The sequence below is a fragment of the Alexandromys fortis genome, unplaced genomic scaffold (genome assembly GCF_014885135.2).
Source record: "Alexandromys fortis isolate MF-2015 unplaced genomic scaffold, M_Fortis_MF-2015_v1.1 scaffold_64, whole genome shotgun sequence".
NCBI lineage: Eukaryota > Metazoa > Chordata > Mammalia > Rodentia > Cricetidae > Alexandromys > Alexandromys fortis.
Window position 1 is genome coordinate 2,024,588 of NW_026067976.1, and position 19,071 is coordinate 2,043,658.

General features: G+C 39.7%; 2 protein-coding genes across 4 annotated transcripts in view; one reads left to right on the forward strand and one right to left on the reverse strand.

Annotated features, from left to right (window-relative positions):
• Positions 1 to 19,071, reverse strand: part of Focad (focadhesin) — a 1,203,139-nt gene that overhangs the window by 522,130 nt on the left and 661,938 nt on the right. The gene's annotated exons all lie outside the window — the stretch shown is intronic.
• Positions 1 to 19,071, forward strand: part of Mllt3 (MLLT3 super elongation complex subunit) — a 259,546-nt gene that overhangs the window by 159,262 nt on the left and 81,213 nt on the right. For all 3 annotated transcript variants that reach the window (XM_050157371.1, XM_050157369.1, XM_050157370.1), the window contains exon 4: positions 2,013 to 2,156. In XM_050157371.1, the coding sequence (XP_050013328.1) occupies positions 2,013 to 2,156 (144 nt within the window). The remainder of the gene's footprint in view (positions 1 to 2,012; positions 2,157 to 19,071) is intronic.

Here is a 19,071-nt window from a genome sequence, read left to right on the forward strand (position 1 = left end):
AGTCTTTAGTGGTGGTTAATTCTATTTGTCAATGTATTTTTCTTTAAAAGCACACAGGAGTGACTGTTTTTATGAAGAGAGTGTGGAATAAAATTACTAAATTACTTAACTTCACCTAGTGATTGTTGAGTACTTGGCATAACTGTTTTCAAGTTTCTTTCCATGTGTCTGCATGTTAAAACATGTCAGCACAGAGCCTGGCTGGGTCATGATATGTCATACTTTAAAATTTTTTGTGTATTTCCCTTAATTTACTTACATATACATCTCCAAGTAATAATTTAAAATATCTAAATGAAGAAGCTGGAGAAAAGGCTCAGCAGTTAAGAGCACTTACTGCCTTTGTAGTGGACCTCAGTTGGCTTTCCCTTACCAAAATCAGGAGGCTCACAACTCTGTAGCTCCAGTTCAAGGGTATCTTATTTCCTCTTCTGACCTTTGTGGGTATACATAGACTCACTCAGATACTTACACATATACATGAAGTAAAATAAATAAATTTGTAAGATATCTGAATTATAGTCTATGGCAAAATGTAGCTCATTCTTGAGTTTTTCTATTGTAATCAGGGCACCATGAATACTTGCACTCATATTTGAATATTTCTATTCAAGAGATTCTTAATACTGGAGTCAAATATGATGAACATTTATTATTGCTAGATGTTACCAAATTGATAAAAATGTCTTTATCAATTATATTTCCAATTTCAAGGTTGACTACTGCCTGACTTCTTAATTCTAAGGTTGCATTGAACAGTTAACAATTTTGAGGTGAGATGAGACAAAATTATCATAATTCAGGTGATAATTATGCTAGTGGAGGAGGGGTATATGAGAGATGTCTAATTCAGGTTGCATTGGGTAGGCTAGGACGTCTCTACAGAGGAGCTTATACTTGCTAAATCTCCATCCATCAGTATAGTCTCACATACTTAGCCATGTAGGGAAATATAGCGGCAGTGTTAGGTATGGTAAAACCAAAGTCAAGAACACAAAACGTGTGGGAACTTCTTCAAAAGTGTGGAAGAAGGAGAGAATATTGTAAGAAAGCAAATAAAATACAGGAAAAGTCCTAAAAGACTATGCTAGTTGTTGCAAGAAATGAGATTATATCATTGAAAACGATGTGCCTTTAAAGGCTTTTTTAAAAAGTAATGGAATGATAATCAGATTTTTTTGCATTAGAGAAAAGCCAGTCACTTGTCGTTTTAGAGTGTAGACTGAGGCAAGCTTGAAAGCAGAGGACTGCAGGAGAAGTCGTGATGGGCTTAGCTGAAGTAAGTAGTTCCAGTGTCCAGAGAGGAAGACTAGGTAGATCTGGAAGAAAATCTGACTGCGATGAAGACGAAGGAATGAACGGAGGATGAGTTTTATGAGCTTTATTGTTGATAAGCAATCACCACTACCTTTGTGAAGATATAAAGCATAGGCATGGCAGCCGAGGGAGAGCTGGCCATCAGTTGGGTAAAGGAGGTATATTGAGACCAGAATCCCAGAGCCAAATTCCGAAGGCTCTTCTGTAGCATATATTTCTCATTCGATTTTAAAGCTGATATCCATGGGAAACAATTACATTTTAACCCAGGAATAAAAGTTAAATAGACGTTTGATTTCTGTAAATCGTTTTGAAGGCTGACTGGTGGAAGGACTGGCATCATCGGAAGGCCTAGCAGAAGTAGGATATGTGATAGTTAGGACAGTAGTCAGCAAGGCAGTGGGATGGAAGTCTTGACTTAGGTACTGAAGGTAGAAGGAATAACCTAGGTTGCCTTTGGGTGGCTGTGTTCGTGGTGCGGTCTGCTTGAGAAACCAAGGGGAGATGGTGAGTTTCTCTTAACACTAATGAAATTTTCAGGTATTTGTAGGTTGCTTTATATGTAATTCCAGAAGAATCCTTTTAAGAACTACTTTGACCCAACTGTTAAGTGTCTAGGACTTTTCTGTCCCATATGTGATTAAATCTTGTTTTTAAATTTTCTACTTTTGCCTCTTAATTTCCTTCACCTCCAGGAAGAACCTAAGAAAGTCCGCTTTGATTATGACTTATTCCTACATCTTGAAGGCCACCCACCAGTGAATCACCTCCGCTGTGAGAAACTTACTTTCAATAACCCCACAGAGGACTTTAGAAGAAAGTTGCTGAAGGCAGGAGGGGTAAGTGGCAATATGTTTTATTTACTTACTTATTTATTTATTTTTAAATCTTTCCTATTAAAAAATACTGCTTCCTAGTATGTGCATTGATATTCTGGAAAAGCCCAAAGAGTACAAAGTACAATAATGATTTAACTGTGGACTCATGGTTTTGAATATCGAGGAAGGCAAACTCTTAGGCAGGTGCAAATCTGAAATGACATCACTGGTTAGAACAACCTTGACATCTCAATTGGTCAAGTTGTTTTTGACAAAGTGCATGTGTTACTTCTTCTAGGTTTATGTGAACAAACACCTTCATCCTTGAGAAGGTGCTGAAAACAGGCCAAAGAAATGATCCTGCCCATGAGAACTCAGAGAATCACTGAGTGGCTGGAGTTACTTTTATGAGCCTGATTAATTCAAAGATATCAAAAATCCCAGCTAAACAAAAGCAGTAACTCATGAAATCCACATCTGTAGTGCTCCCTAGTCAAGCCGAGGTCAGCTCTTCAAGAGTCTCCTCTCCATAAGCAATTGCTTGCCAACTAATAAAATCTTACGGATGGGCTTGTGAGTCTTGTTTTATGCTCTTCTTGAGTCTTGTGACTCTGCTTCCTCCCACTGGGAGGTGTGTTTGAATATGGGAGAAATATCTATGTAACAAAGCCCAAAACAAGCAACAAACTGCACACGGTTAAAGACTAGGACCTGTACTTGGCTATGCCAGTTTATAGAAAGTTTTTGGAAATGTTGAAGGTTATGTGAAAAGTTACATAAAATGGAGTTGCTGTCCAAATTTTCTTTATCGTAATGAATGGAAACATATTTCATTCATGTAACATGTTTGAGTTATTTGAATATCTATTTTTGATTTTTGAGCTGTAAGTAGAAGAAATTTCTTTTAGATGTAGGTAACAGGTGGGGTATTTTTTTTCCTTGCCATTGGTATTGCTGGCATAAGCATTTAAGATATTTGTTTTTAGCCAGTTCAGGGGCATAGATAAAGATGATGAATTGACTAAAATCTGCTGTAAAATTAGTGTCACCCAGGCCATTGACCCCTTCTTCAGATGAACTTTCTCAGTCAGCCTGTGTGCTTGAAATTTGTCCGTCACTCTCGGGTCCTCTGCATTTAGTTTGTCTGGAAGGGTTCTGTGTAGTTTTGTAGCCGTGAACGGAACATTTCCTTTAGTACTTGTAAACTCGTTGCCTCTGAAGATTCACATCTCTGTAAACTCTGCCTTAGGGCTGGGTAGGGCACAGTGGATTTTTTGGTACCATGCTCTTCCCCTTAATGGGTCATAGACAGTTACTCTGTAAACTTTAGCAAAACTTTGAACCCTTCCACGAGAAGTCGCCTAACTACACAATTATGTGGCCATTTTCAATTATGTGGACTCATTTCTTTGCCAGCCCTGTTTTACTAGGTTTTTGTCCTTTCGACTGAAATGCTAAAAGTGCATTTGAAGCTATGAAGTGTTTTTTTTACCGTGTTTAGTTCTTTACTATACTACTAGTAAGTTTGTAGGTGATGGGTTAAATAGGTATTGGAGAGCAGCTTCAGAAACAAGGAAATGTGTTTTCCTGACAGAATGGGCCTTTGTAACATGTTAAAATTTGGGACTTTATTGCTTCTCAACATTTTGGATAAGATCAAATGTAAAAATGGGGAATTAATATACATTTATTAAGGAAGTTTTTTTTAATGACCCTTTTTAATTGTTTTAATCATTAACAAGAGTGTAGCGTAGAAGCTACCTATCTACCTGCCCTCAGCAGTAACGTGATCTGTTATGTATTCCTGGTACCCTCAATAGTTTTATTTTTATGAAGGTGGTGCCTTAGGCTTTTTGGATATGTTGTTGGATAAGTAATTGGATTTGTGGATTATGGGACTTGAAGTCACCAGCTTAATGATAATGGTTATAGGGAAAGGTAACTATGATGTAGAATATTTTATAATAGGCCTGTAATTCCAGAATGTGGAAAGGTTAGAGGTTAGAGATAAGGCAGTGCCACATCCTGGTATAGTGTTTATTTTGGTCATTTGTTATACTGGTCTTTTTTCCCAGTGACCCCTGTGACTTCTAACTTCCTTCTTTGTGTTTCTTCAAGTAGCCTTTAAACCCGTGGATATTTTCCTATTAAACTTCAAATGTGTCTTGACAAGCTTAAAATGTTTGCAGTGTGGAATATTCCTTGTAGAGATCATTTGGCATGCTTACTAATGTATTTAAGGGACTTGCTCCAGTGAGTTTCATTACAAAGGAAAAGCTACAATTTCATTTGAAATCATAGTCTCTATAGATTCATCTTATATACGGAGATTAAATTGTCTTCTATGAAAATGTTCAAAGCACTTGTGGACCAATACATATTTTTTGGCTAAGAACATTTTAACTGACATTGCAAAATTTACTATTGTCTTAGTGTTAGTACAATCTAAAAGCTACAGATTTTTTTTGGGACATTTGCTTTCATTGAAATTTTTCTTTCCAGATAGGTGTTTTTTTTTCCTTTTTTTCCTTTCTAATGGCTATATTTTGGGGGATGGCAGACAGGGAAGGTACTATGTCCTTTATTCCAAAATACTGCATTAATATATGTGGCAGATGTGTGTGTGTGAAAGAAACGAGCCCTTCCTCATGTGTACTAACATAATCACTATGAAGAGCTTCAGGCATGAGTGGGCCTTTACGGCTTTCTTCAACTTCATCTATTTGATGACCCTTTTCACCTGAGAAATATTTTAATAAATTGTTTTTATTGTACATCCTGGCCACTGTTTCCCCTCCTCCCAGTCCTTCCTTCCATCCCCACTTTGTTCCCACCTTCCAATCCACTCCTTCATTTCTGCTGAGGACAAGCCGGGTCTCCTGTGGGTATCAATAAAACATGGCATATCAAGTCACAGTGAGACCAAACTCCACCCATGTATAAGGTTGGGCAAGAAGAGCCAGTAGGAGGAGAAGGGTCTCAAAAGCCAGTAAAAGAGTCGTACACAGCCCCTGTTCCCACTGTTAGGAGTCCCATGAGAGGGCCAGGCCACACAACTGTCACACATATGCAGAGTGCCTAGGCCAGTCCCAGGGAGCCTCCCTGGTTGTCAGTTCAGTCTCTCTGAGCCCCGATGAGCCAATTACCTGAGAGATTTTTAGTTGTTCTTAGAATGTAGACATATAAAATAGATGAGTAAATGAAAATTACTGATAATAAATCATAGAGAAGTATATTTTAAAACATGGATTCAGAATGCATATAATTTTGCTGCTTATTAAGACATAAGTAAAATTTGCATATTGAGATGAAGGTATTTCATTATTTTTACATGAAAAATTGAATCTTGGCCAAATGGTTTGCATTAAAGGACTTAGAGCATCTTAAACATTTTTCCAGAGTTCACCAGTCTTTTGATTTTATAGTAATGAATATTGAGAATACTGATTTATATAAATCATATATCATGGCAGAAATCATTCGAATTCTGCTTTAATCTCAAATCCAAGTCCATTAGATTTTTTTGAAAATGAAACTCAAGCCAGAAATTCAAATGGCAACAATTTCACTACATCACAATACAACTGAAATATATTAGATATATTAATTTGATACTTAATATGCTGAGGTGTGATCAGAAAAATACTGTTATGTTTCAATAGCAGCAGAAAAATTTGGTGTGTCCAGTGAAGCCACATTAAACATTGGTGTTGTGTGGTATGATGAACCCACAATGTAAGTGCTCATGTTCTGTGTTCAGGACTGCAAGGAAGCTTTGCCCTGTGACACAGGCATGTGCTTCCAGAATTACTGTAGATTGACTATGCATTTGATTTTGTAGTAATTTTTGTTCATTGCACACCAGAAACTGCATGCAGCTAGCTATATGTGCATGTGTATGAAGGCTGGAGGTTAATGCCAGGCAAGCATCTTCCTCATTTCTCTACCCGACCTTTTAAAATTTAAGAGTACTTATTATATGTTGTATGAGTGATTTCCTCACACATATACCTGTGTATTGCGTATGTGCCTGGTATCCAGAGATCAGAAGAAGACATCGGATCTCCTGGAATGGGAATTATGGGTGGTTGTGAACTGCCGTGTGGGTGCTAGGAATCAAACACAGTTCCTCCTTAAAAACAATATGTGCTTTTAACCACTGAGCCATCTCTCCAATCCCTCTACCTTTCTTGTGGGACAGATTCTCTGAACAAACCTGAGCTCACTGATTTTGTTCGACTACTTGGCAGCAAGCCCTGGGGATCCTCCTGCTTTAGTTCCCTAGCACTGGGGTTACAGATAAGCACCACTATGCTTGACTTTTTTTTTTTTTTTTTTTTTTTTTTTTTTTTTTGTGGATACTGGGGGTCTGAACAGACATTTGTACTAGCTCAGCAATGCCAGTGGTACCATCGCTACAGCTCTAAAAGCTTTTTATTGTTGCCAGATTTCCATGGCCAGGACATTCAGTTACATGACCCGCTACGTCCTTGCCACCCACAGTTTAAGAAGATGGGCAGTAGTCATTGTTGGCTGTTTCTCGTTCCCTTTTTTCTTTAATGCCGAAAGTACACAGTGCTATTAAAAGTTGAACTTGGCTCTTCTTGAGATCAGAAAGGTTTCTTTTAGAGCTGGAAAGCCTCTTAAAAAATGTTTTTCAGCCCTTAGAAGAAAACGATTCCAAAGAATTTTTGCCAGAAGAATCTTGAAAACTTGCAGATTTTTTTTCTACTTAGTAATCTTCAAACCAACAGCTATATGTCAAATTCCCCTCTTACTAGATTTCTTTCTTTCTTTTTTAACATCATAACTATTTTCCAAACTGTCTCAAAGAAATCTTTATATACATTTTCCTGGAGAGAAAAATATCTTGTGTTACTCTACTGAATCACCCCTTAATATTAAAAATATCTTTTTTTAATCTTTTTTATTAAAAGAATAAAAGTTTCTGGTCCAGGTGCACTTGGATTTAGGTAACATTTTCTGAGATTATTGAAATACAGATGGTCTTTTAAAACCGGATCCCAGATGATAAATTCCTCTAAATATGAGATACCACAGTAGATTTGCTGGAAACAGTGGGTATAGTTTAGTCTCTACCTAGTCTTGACAACCTTGAGTTCAAGCATCAGAGAGTAGGGCTTAGATGGAAAGAAACAACATAAGAGCACCTTTCAGAGGTCATTTCTATTCACTAATATGTATCCATTTTTATTTATATTCATGAATATATTAAGGGAGAAAATGACTATATATTACAGGAGGAAATTCCTTTATTTTGAGGTCTTAATTTTTGATTAGCAAAGAAGGGAGCAGTGAGCAATAAACCTTTGTATTTCAAGCAAAAAGATCAGGATTCCCAATCCCCACTCCTAAGAAGCAATACCTCCCTGTTCCATGAAGTATTTTGGTTACTTCCTGTAAAAACAAACTGGTTTGAATCAGTCCTGGATTTGTGTTGCTCAGAATGCTGGGATTAAAGATTTGTGTCAGTGAGAGATGATTTCCCCTTCCCCTCTCTTCTTTTAAATGCTGAAGTTGGCGTCCCCTCTGCGTTTTCAAGTGCAGGCATCTGTTAGTGTTGTGTGTCCTACAACTGAGACTGCGGGTCTAACTTGAGTCTGTGTTTCTGAAGAGAAGGTGACATAGGTCTTTATTCAGGCAAGTCATGAACTAAGGTCAGAGCGTCAATCCTGCTGTCGTCTAGACCGCTTCTCCTGGAATCTCAGTTCTTCCCTTGTGAAATGGATGGGATGCTCATTTCGTGATCGGGAATGTGGAGACATGTTGAGCTGCCCTGGAGTAGGGTCCCCTAGGGTGGGTTTTGGTTATTTTTCTTTTGGTCTCTTCTTAGAGGTTAAGAAGCTTCATATTACTTTTATACTAAACACTGAAGTATTTAGTGGGAAAAGTTGGTACTGACAGGAGGATGTGGTTAGCTTTGGAGGAAACAGTGGAGGAGTGATGGACCTATGCTGTGTGAAATGCTTGGTCTGTGTTACTCTTTTCCTCGAGGAATTTATACTCTGCCCTTTTGTGTTTTGTTTGCCTAAAATTTAATTTCACGTTTATTTAGACTATCAGTTTTAAAAGATTTGGGTCTTCATTAGAAAAATTAGTGATTCTTAACCATTCTTAACTCTCAGACTTTGACAAATTAAAGGCTTGTGAAAGTTATGTCCATTTAGGGGCATTCACATATGTTACATGCAGCAAGGTGGTTGCATCCTTGTGGTGCTATGACAAAACCCCAAAAGGGGCCAGCTGTCCTAGAGTTCAGTTTAGTCCATAGCTGTTCCATGCTTTGGCTGGACATCAAGTGTTATGTCGTTCTCTAGAGGCTAGCAGTGGGGTGTTAGTCTCCTTCCCTCCCACCCCCCATTCCTCTAACTCAACAGGGCAAAGTCTAAACATGTTGTTCAGGCTCTTTGCAGATCACTGGCAAGCAATTGATTTTGAAGTTTGAAAAATTAAAACTAACCACAGTAGTTGTTCCAGCCAGGGTTTCTATAGGCAGAAATCCAATTCTCTTCAGACACCACCTGCTTCAATAGGACATCTCAGGCATCCGTTTGGCAAGGACTGCTCAAGCATGGGGCGCTTGCTTCCAGTTTGTATTAATCCTGCAGCAAATGCAGTCCTGGTCCTCAGAGGGACAGTTCCATTTCTATAGGATCTGGTTATGTGAAGAAATAAGTTGGCACTTTTCTGAAGTGCTGATTGTTTTGAAGTGGACGTCCAGCAAAGAGTTTTGCTTGTTAAAGCACCAGAGGGATCTATGGTAAGGAACTTTAACCCCTCAGTGGTGCCACACCATTTGAATGTGGTAATGTAAGGTCTGGTTAGTAACCTAGGCAATGCCATGCAGTAGGGTGATAGGGACACTTTTGACTTCTCAACTATAAAGACTACATCCCTTCTGCTGTTCTTTATAATTTCTTGAATAAAAAAATGCAAACACCCATATAAAATGATACACAATGAGCTTGCTTGCAGTCACCAATAGTACTGAAGCAGATACTCCAGTTCTTGCTCACAGAGGAAATTAAATTTCTATGCCAGTAGGATAAATTCCAAGGAATACCGTTGAAGATTCAAGGCACAAAGTGGAATTTAAATTTTGATGGACATTTACAGATATCTTGTTAAAGAGGCTCTGCTGCCTAGTGCTCGCACTAACGGCCTCTGAGAGCACTCCTTTCTCCACACTGTGATTTATTACCCAGCCACGGTGGGTGGAAATAGTATCTCATTTTTAACTCACATTGCTCTTGTGAGTGATGATGAACAACTTTTCATATGCTTAAAAAGCCATTTTCATTTCCTTTCAGAGGCCACATTTTAATGTATTTTAAATTGGAATATTCTAAGTGTTTCAGTTTTGACTTAAATTTATGGGTATTCTTCCCACATACTTAAACTTGGAAAAGCTACAAGAAGATACGGAAGCCTTTTAACCAAGGTCTGTGTTTTCAGGCTTTCTTCAATTTGTAACAAATTATGTTCTTAGGAATTGATTTGTCAAGACTTTGGCTTCTAAAAATATAAGTGGCTTTTGTGGCAAAGTCCTCCCCACAGTGCCCAGAGATGAATGGCTGGCTGCTACTTATAAAAATGACTCAAAGCAAACAACCCAGAGAAGATTATTTTGGTGGCTATCACTGGGCAGCTTCATTGGACTTTGAATATTTGTTTTGGAACAAGTATGGCCGTGTTTGTTATTTTCTAATATACATCATCCTGTAGTTGTCTACCTCAAAGGATAAGGGAATGCTGCAGTTTTCACTAGCACTGATAAAGGGTGATTTATTTAAATAAATCTATTAGGGTGGCCTCATTCATTTGGTGGTTTTGCCAAAGTTATTTTTCTCATAGGGTTTTTTTTTCTTCTCATCTATGTTTGGCTGCCTCTTTCCTGACTCTAAATTAAATCATGAAAGTGGCACATATATATAAATGAATAGTAGGCTGTCAGTGTGTGTGAGCCATAATTTCTGCTATGACACAGATCTCTTGAGTTCTTTAAACAAAGTGCGGTCTTTACAGTAGAAACTTATTTATGCCATTCAGCATGTTTAGTGGCTTTATGCTTTAGTGTCTTTTGTAAGTCACACAATCGATTACAGGTTAGTTCAAAACTTTTGGAACCACGATACTCACACAAAATAATCAAAGGACAATTTTGTCCTCTATACTGTTCATGTCATTCAGAGTTCAGGTGTACTGCTGTATTAGCTAAATACTCAGAGGAAAGAAGGAGAGATGGGGGCTCCCATGGTGTGTGAATATGCAGTTGTAGGATGTGGTCCTTGGTTTCAGATGGTGTTTCTCAGAGGCTGGGGTGTTCCATGGTGTGTGATGAGCAGTCATGTTTCTCAGAAGCTGGGGTGTTCCATGGTGTGTGATTTTCATTTCAATATGATTTTGGATGGTCTCAGTTCTTTGTTGGCTCCTCAGGAGGAGAAATTCAGCTGACCAGATGTAGGAAGCTAGTAATGTTGTAGCCTCAATTTGGGCTTGACAGGTCTGTGAAGGGTGTGGAGGGATTGGCCACTCCAGCCCTGCTCTCTTCCCATCCCCAGGACACAAGAAACTAAGAAAATAAGATATGAACACAGAAGAGAAAAAACAAACAACAACTTAAACAAAGACAAGAAATGTGAGCTTCCAGAGGACTTTTTAAAACTAAAAAATAAGGAAAATTTAAAATACAATAAGACTAAAAATGAAATGATTGACTCAGTTTCCCTCTTCTTGGGTTGACTGAATCTCAAAGCTGCATCCAGAGTTTCTCATGTGACCAAGTCTCTTTCCCTTTCATGTGGTAATAAGGGAGTTGTTCTATAGAACAGCTAGATGTTCTGATTGTTCTCAGCTGATTCTGTTTTGTTTTGTTTTGTTACTGCTCTGAAAGCAGTCTGGGAGTCAGGGGTAATACAGCAAAGAGGGGCCCTGCTCTCTGATTTTATATCATCCCATGAGTTACAAGAAATCCTGACAGTGATCAGGATCTGAACATCACAGTTTAAGAAAATAAACGTCTGAGAGTCTTGAAAGAGACATTTGTGGTTTATTTCCAGGGAGTGAGGATAGACATAATCTTTATTACCATGAGGGACACAGCCATGGGGCAAGAGAAAGAGTGTTTGAACTGATATCTGTAGGCACAAATTCGTTTTTGAATCTGCTGCTAATTTGCCTTGGGCTTTAGGTTGGTATAAAAATAAGCATAATATCCCATACTTTCCACTTGAGATTATTAAATACAGTATGTTACATGGTTAAACAGCCAGCAAATAGCTTTTATTTATTGAAATAACCTTCCCTCACTTGGGGGGTTAAACCATGGTTTTTGTTAGCTGAGAAGGGGGAAATAACGAGTTTCCCACTGAAAATATTTAAAATGATGATGGCTTTCTACTGGAAAGAACATACTTTAGCTTCCAGGAGTATATGGGGGCACATGTCTGTAATTCCATCTCTTAGGAGGCCGAGGTAGAGGAATTTCAAGTTTGAGGTTTGCTAGAGCTACACAGTAAGACCCTGCCTTAAAATAATGATAATAAAAATTTAAAAAGAATGAATTTAACTTTCCTCCAATTTTAAAATAAAGATTTGCTAATTTTTGAGAGTGTGGATTTTCTAGAGAAACAAAGAGAAACTGTCTTGCCTCCTCTGTGACTGTAGACCTGGGCAGATTTCTGAGTGGGGGTAGGAAGAGAAGATCTCATGGAATGTCTGTGAATGTTGGCTTAATAAGCCAAGACCAGCTATATGGAAAGGTTTATATTTTAATCTAGATTATTGTAGGTGTAGATTAGTAAATGATTCATCTCTGTCATTGTCATTTCTGTCTTTCCTCTTGTTAGAGGGAATTTCAGGGTCTTTGATATTATGAAATGATGAAGTATCAAATATTTATTAATGGAAAGACTTTATGAATTTCGACTCTTGGTAACACAAGGTAGAGATTTTCCTCTGGCAACAAAAACAGAAGAATACTCTCTCCCTATGGTGTCCATGGTATCTCTAGCAAATGAAAAACAACTCTTACCACTGTCTCCACCCTACAAATCCAGGCCAAGATCCATGACATAGCTGGGTGTTCACAGCTCAACCTCAACTAGTCTCCATCCCACCTTGTGCAGGAGACAATTTTGCAAGCGTTTACAGCGGAACAACTGAAATTCCTTGGGAATAGGTGGGTTTGATATCAAACAAAATCATCCTGTCTGAGAAAAAAATTATCTGTAAAAATACTAAGGTTTTCTTCAGGGCTAGGGGATGGTAGAGGGCTTGCCATATACGCACATGAAATGCTGGGCACAGCAGCAGCATGTCCCTGTAACCCCAGATCTGGGGAGGTGGAAACAGGAGGACCCTTGGGCTTTGTTGGCCATCCCTGTTCTAGCTAAATCGGTGAACTTCAGGTCCAGGTAGAGACACTCTTCCAGAAACTAAGTTGGGGGGATCCTGAAGGAGACAGCTGCTGCTGACCTCTTGTCTACACACATCACCACCACCACCATTCTTGTCACTGTCACCACAACCAGAAACATTCTTATCTGGGCCTGATTAGATGGCTCTGGTTGAAGGTGCTTTCTGACAAGACTATGGACCTCGTACCATCTTCAGATCCATTTGGTGGAAGGAGAACTGATTCCTGAACGTTGTCCTTTGACCCCTGAGTATGAGTACAACATGCAATTAATAATAGAAAAATATCATAGTAACACACCTTTCTTCAAAATAGGAACTTCACCATTAATTGTGAAGTTATGTCTTTCTGAGTGTCAGTCTGGCCTCTTTTTGCCGGTCTGCTTCATGATATGTAGCTTAGAGTAACCACGTTCCTACATTCACAGGTACCCATAAAGGTCTGTCTTAAGTGCAGGGACATTATCTTTAGTTAAGACCATTGTGGCAGCCAGGGGTTTCCGATGGCAGGGAACATGAACTTCTCTTTGAAAGATTATGGTTCCTAACCTGGAAAACATTAAAAAAAATTTTGTTTGCTGAAGGGAATGTTACACAAAATATTATGATTTATTATTGTACTTTGTTTGTTTGTTGAGACAGGGTTTCTCTGTGTAGCCCTGGCTGTCCTGGAACTTGCTGTGTAGTTCAGGCTGTCTTCAGATTCACTGACATCTGTCTGCCTCTGCCTTTGAGTGTAGAGGTGAAGGTATAGTCTACCATACCCTGCTATTTATTTACTTTTTTAAAGTAAGATTAAGTACAGTGCAATTTTCCTTATAGTTGCTTTAAACTCTGAATACTGTGGCAAAGTGATCCTCACTGAACCGTTCGTGTCACTGTTAATACATCCCCAGGCTAAGATGCAATTACTTAGGGGTGCTGGGGCTCAGGCTAGGACCTGTCCTTGAATCTTTTTCCTTACACTCACTCTCTGTGCTTTCTCTTCCTAGATTTCTTCTTTAGCACTCGATAAGAAAGTCTGCTTCCTGTTGTCCACCCCTCAGCCAGGGCCATGTTTCTTGAGTTCCACACTCTTTCCTGGGACCATCGTGGTTGAATTCTTCTGTTGTTTCTTTTCCTTTTTTTGAGCAGATCATTGTGATTTATATACACACTCCCAAGTTTACCTTCAGCCCTTTTTTACATCTAATTAAAAGGAGCAATAATTCCATCTTTGTTCTGATTTATGTTTCCTTAAGTGCAAATACATTCAGGTCAAAGGTATATGTGGCTCTGCACTGAAAACCAGCACAGGAGGCAACTATCTCAGACGTACGGGGTTGAATGCTCTACTTCACCACGAAGGCTCGCCAGGTAATAGAGCCTGCACGAGTTGTTGCCATGCATAGTTGCTTTCTCTCTGCAGTTTCCTGCACACCTATCTGCATTTCTTCTGATTCAGCGAATGTAGAAAAGGACAGACTCCAAGCAGATCCTTTAGTCAAAGGCTGGTGTTGGTGTTTAGACATATGACTAGTGTCTGTCGATCTGTTTTGCCGAGTCGGACACACAGGACATTGCAAAATCTATTATACAGACGAGTAAAGAAGGCATCAGGATGATGACGATCCGTCCCCCAAGGAATGCTGGTCATGTTTTCCTTCCCTGACCTTGAGTGCTCTGCAGCAGCCCTGTGTGGTGCTCCTCTTCTGTTAGAAATGCAGAAAAGAACATGGTGTGTTTAAAGCTGATTCCCCTGGGCCCCTGTTTGCAGCGTTAGGGCCCATAGAGCAGCCTTCTGTGAGTCCCTGGGGATAAACTGCCAGATCAGAGTGGCTCACCTGCCAGCAGAAGCCTTTGTTCTGTTTGCTTCTTATGGACAGATCCGCATCGCTGTGTCCTCAGGGTCTCTAGAGTTCTCCTGCTTCTGAAAATACAGTTTAGGTAGAGGAAATGGTAACTCTCCCCAATAGTTTTTCAATACTGAATTTTTATTATTTAAGAATTTCATCATTTGTGTGTGTATACAATGTATGTTGATCATTTTCACCTCTCAATGCCACCCTGGAGCAACTTTGTGTCGTTTTGTTTTCTTAATAACCTATTTGCGGCCCGGGTCTGAAAAAGCCTGGGATAAAACCGGACTCGCTGAACATAGCGGACAATGAGGACTACTGAGAACTCAAGAACAATGGCAATGGGTTTTTGATCCTACTGCACGTACTGGCTTTGTGGGAGCCTAGGCAGTTTGGATGCTCACCTTACTAGACCTGGATGGAGGTGGGTGGTCCTTGGACTTCCCACAGGGCAGGGAACCCTGATTGCTCTTTGGGCTGACAAGGAAGGGGGACTTGATTGGGGGAGGGGGAGGGAAATGGGAGGCAGTGGCGGGGAGGAGGCAGAAATCTTAAATAAATAAATAAATAAATAAATAAATAAATAAATAAATAAAATAACCTATTTGCATTGCCCATATACTAGTCATGGATGTAGGGCATCCACTGGCCATACTTCTTCCTCTAGAAGTCCTCAAACATCAATAGCTCCTTAACTAGGGACAGAGACCTCTCCCCCTCCCCCTCCATGTTGGCGTGTTGACTAGCTTGGTCTAGTGTAAGCCTTGTGCAGTGACGGGTTGCTATGCGTTTGTCATGCCCAGAGTTCACTGTTGCCCTCTGGTCTTCCCATCACTTCCTGTCTCCACCTCCCAAGTGATGGGATTAAAGATGTGTGCCACCACTGCCAGTCTACTATGGTCACCTAGTGGCTAAGTCTGCCCTCTCATCTCCAGGCAAGCTTTATTTGCCAGAACACAAACAAAATATCACACAGCCATCAGCCTGTCTTCAGGGGGGCTGATTAAGATTTCATTTCCTATAATCTCGAGAGTAGCATAATTGGGGAATTGCTTAATTTTTTTTTTTAAGTGAGCAACAAGGATTGGCATGACTTAGAAGAAGTGTTCCCTGGCCTTAACTGCCGCTTGACAAAGCCTCTGTAACAGAGCTAGCGATATTAAAAGTAGAGATACACATGAGTCTTGGGTTGATGGTGCATCTCTGAGTGATTCAGAGGGTAGCAATACAGTCGGTGCTAATCGCTCTTTTGATGCTCTGTCGCAGCTTGGTCCCCTTATCATGCTCATGCCGTGCAAAAGCAGACATGGGACTTAAGAGTAGAGAATATTTACAGGACAGGGAGGACAGGTGTGGAAGGAGCACGATACTTTTTGTGCTTCAGATAGATTGCATCCCTTTGCCTTTTTTTAATGATAGATTTAAGATCCCTCAATAAAATTGCTTTCTTCTACTTCTCAACCTCAAGTTTAAGAGAAGGACCTTTCTCAATGTTCTGCCCCTTTCTGTTTGCAGTTACCAGCTCTTGTCCTTTCTACAATGGAGTAGGAAGCTGAGTATTTAATAGATTTTAAAATAACAAAGTAAAATGTCTTTCAAGGTCTTTTTTTAATTAAAAAAAAGAAACAAAGGAAACAGAGCTCACCTTGTTGAGGGTATATGAATACATTTCCCTGAAAAATGTCTGAGGACCTCCCTATGGGCAAAACTTAGGAGCAGACTCTGGGTATGAACAATATTGAGTTGCTCTTGTTTCTGTCAGACCTCACCCTTGTTCAGTTTTCAGTGCGTAGTAACTTCTCATCCCTTCAGAGGACTAACAGTGCATCTCAGTTTACTAGGAAGAAAGACTCCTGCCTACGACTTCAGGCTTCAATGGAGTGCTTTTTAGAACAGGCTGTAGAACTTTAAGACATCCGTTAGTGGGGAACTACCCAGCCCTCATCTCACCCAGAGAGCAAAGGTCAGCAGGCAACAGTGCCTTCTATTTTGTAAACCTGATCGTTTGTCTAAATTGCCAAGGTGAAAGCACAGTTTTGTCTGTGCAACAGATCCTACCAAGTAGAGCTGAGTTTTCCCTGTAAGCCACGTGAAAGCCGCCGTACACATCCCTGAATTTAGATTACAGCTTTACAGCCCTCCACTGCAGCAGAGGTAGTGTGTTCCAGTTGAGAGGACACAGACGAGGACTCCACATCCCATCTGAGTTTTGTTTGCCATGTGGGACAGAGAATGTACGCTCACTTGGCATTCTTATTAGAAACAAGCCGTACTGCATCTTCTCACGCTAAGAACACCTTGATTTCAGTGAAAAGTCTAATTTATCTCAGGAAGTTTTGCTTCCCCTGGAGGGTAGATCTTTTGATTCTTGGTAGAAGACTATGGCACACTTACAGGGTATGTTTAGTATGTTTACGGGTTCTTAGAGGAAAAGGCAAATGGAATGAATTTCACTAGGCTTGCAGACCCATCTCACCTCTGCTTTAAATGCCCTTCTTGTGGTCCTTAACTCAGTATACATAAACGAGGCATAGGGCACTCCCAAATACCATGACTTGTTTCCTTTGTATTTAAATACCCTTGACAGTTTCCTCGAATTTTAGGAAAGTCACAAGCTCAATACAAAAAACTTTGCTCTTCTGCACAGTGAGTCGCCAGAGCATTGCTCCATTGTTTTGAGTACTCTGGGATCTGTTCCCGAAAACAAGGGTGCTCACTGTTACCACAGCTCAGAGATAAAGTCGGCAGTTAGAATCATTGCACTAATAGACCTTCACCCTCAGGTCCCTTTCAGTTGCTCACATAGTTCCAGTAATGTCTTTAATTTCATAGCAAAAGGATCCAGTGCGAAATCAACACCTAGCGGTTCAATCTCACGTCTTAGCTCCCATCCACTGGGGGTAGTGTCTTCTTCCTCTCTAGTGCTTGTTTTAGAAGGTCAGGCCAGTTGTTGAGTAGATGGCCTACCCTGAGCCCATGTGATAGGAGCTTATGGCTAGGTCCAGGCATGCATCATTGCTTGGACATCACGACTTTGGCCATCACACAAACTGTGGTTTTGGTTGTAGCTTTGACACTCATGTTGACTGCAGTTGGTTCAGTGTGTGTTGTGTGTCATGTTGCTTTCTTTTCTTCTTATATGATTTCATTGAGAAGCATTTTGAGAAAAATACAAATATCCCACTATTTCTCAAACACGAGTTTATTCTTATTTTCATTATCTTGTCTCAGAGTATATGTAGGTATCTTTTCAAAGGGTTGTAATCTACTATGATACACATTTGTTTTCTTGTCTAAGTCTCATTTATTCACTAGTCAGGGCTCTTTAATTTCTATATCTAGTCAGATTTATATACTTACTACTTAATTGCATCAAAAGATTTTCTAGCTTTGGTCCCATATTCAGCTATTTCCCCGGTGAAGGAGTAGCCATCATCCACTACCCAGAAGCCCTTTCTCCCATTACTGTTCCTCCCTCCCTTGCTGTCTACTTTGTTAGTCTCTACCTAATGGCTTTTGGGAATTGAATCATTTATGAATAAGGAGGGTACTGTTTATTTTGATTTAATGACTTATGTTAGCTCTGTGTGCACGGGGGACTCTGACTTATCTGATGAGACATTCCCTGGAGTCTACTACATATAAATGCTCAATAAGTTATAGATTCACTCCAAGGCAAATACTTGTTATACACCTATTAGGAGTTAGTTGTTATTCCAGACACTGGAATACAGCCATCAATCAATAAGAAAACCACATAAAAGATTACTTTTTTAGTGGACATGACATGAATCAAATTTAGAAAAATAAAAAGTTATTCACGTGCTTATAGGAGTTGTGTGAATGTTAATGTGAGTGATGAAAATCCTTTCATAAAGTTTCAGTTAATTCACATTAATGTGTGCTCAAGGATGAAAGATTTGGCTTTACAGTTTCTTTCTTGCTGTGCTGTTGATGGAACAGGCCCTGTGATGGTACTACTTTGCCCTTTGAAATTATAAGGATGTGTACGTGTGTGTGTGTGTGTGTGCGCGCGCACGTGTGTGTGTTTATATATGAGTGTGTGTATATATATACACACATATATATTTGTGCTTATGTGTGGGTACATATATGTTCATATCTGTGTACATCCGTGTAGAGAGCAGAGTTTAGTGTTGGGTGTTATTCTCAATTACTCCCTCCCTTGTCTTTTGAGACAGAGAGTGCTCTTCAATGTACCTGGAGCTTGCTGCTGATTCAGCTAGATTATCTAGTATGTCCCAGAGATCCACTGTCTCCACCTCCCAGGGCTAGGTTTACAAGCACACACTTGACATTATAAATGTGGGTTCTGGGGATGCTCAGAGCTCATGCGTGCATGACAAGCACTTTGTCAGCGGAGCCATCTACTCAGCTTGAAGTTGATTTTCATTAGAGTGCACAGAATAAATTGTCATGATATTTTTTTTTCCTCTCACTGATTCTTGAGTTAAGACAGTTCTGCTGGTTCTCCACATGCAGAATCTGGTGCCTAGAATAGAGCTAAATCCTTTAAAGGGCAAATGGTAATCTTAGCAACATAAACATTTATATTACCCAACACCACATTATAGATGGTTAGTTTCTGTGTCTTTGATTAAAGACAGCTCCAGCTGAAAGCTTGATTTGAGTATTTTCTG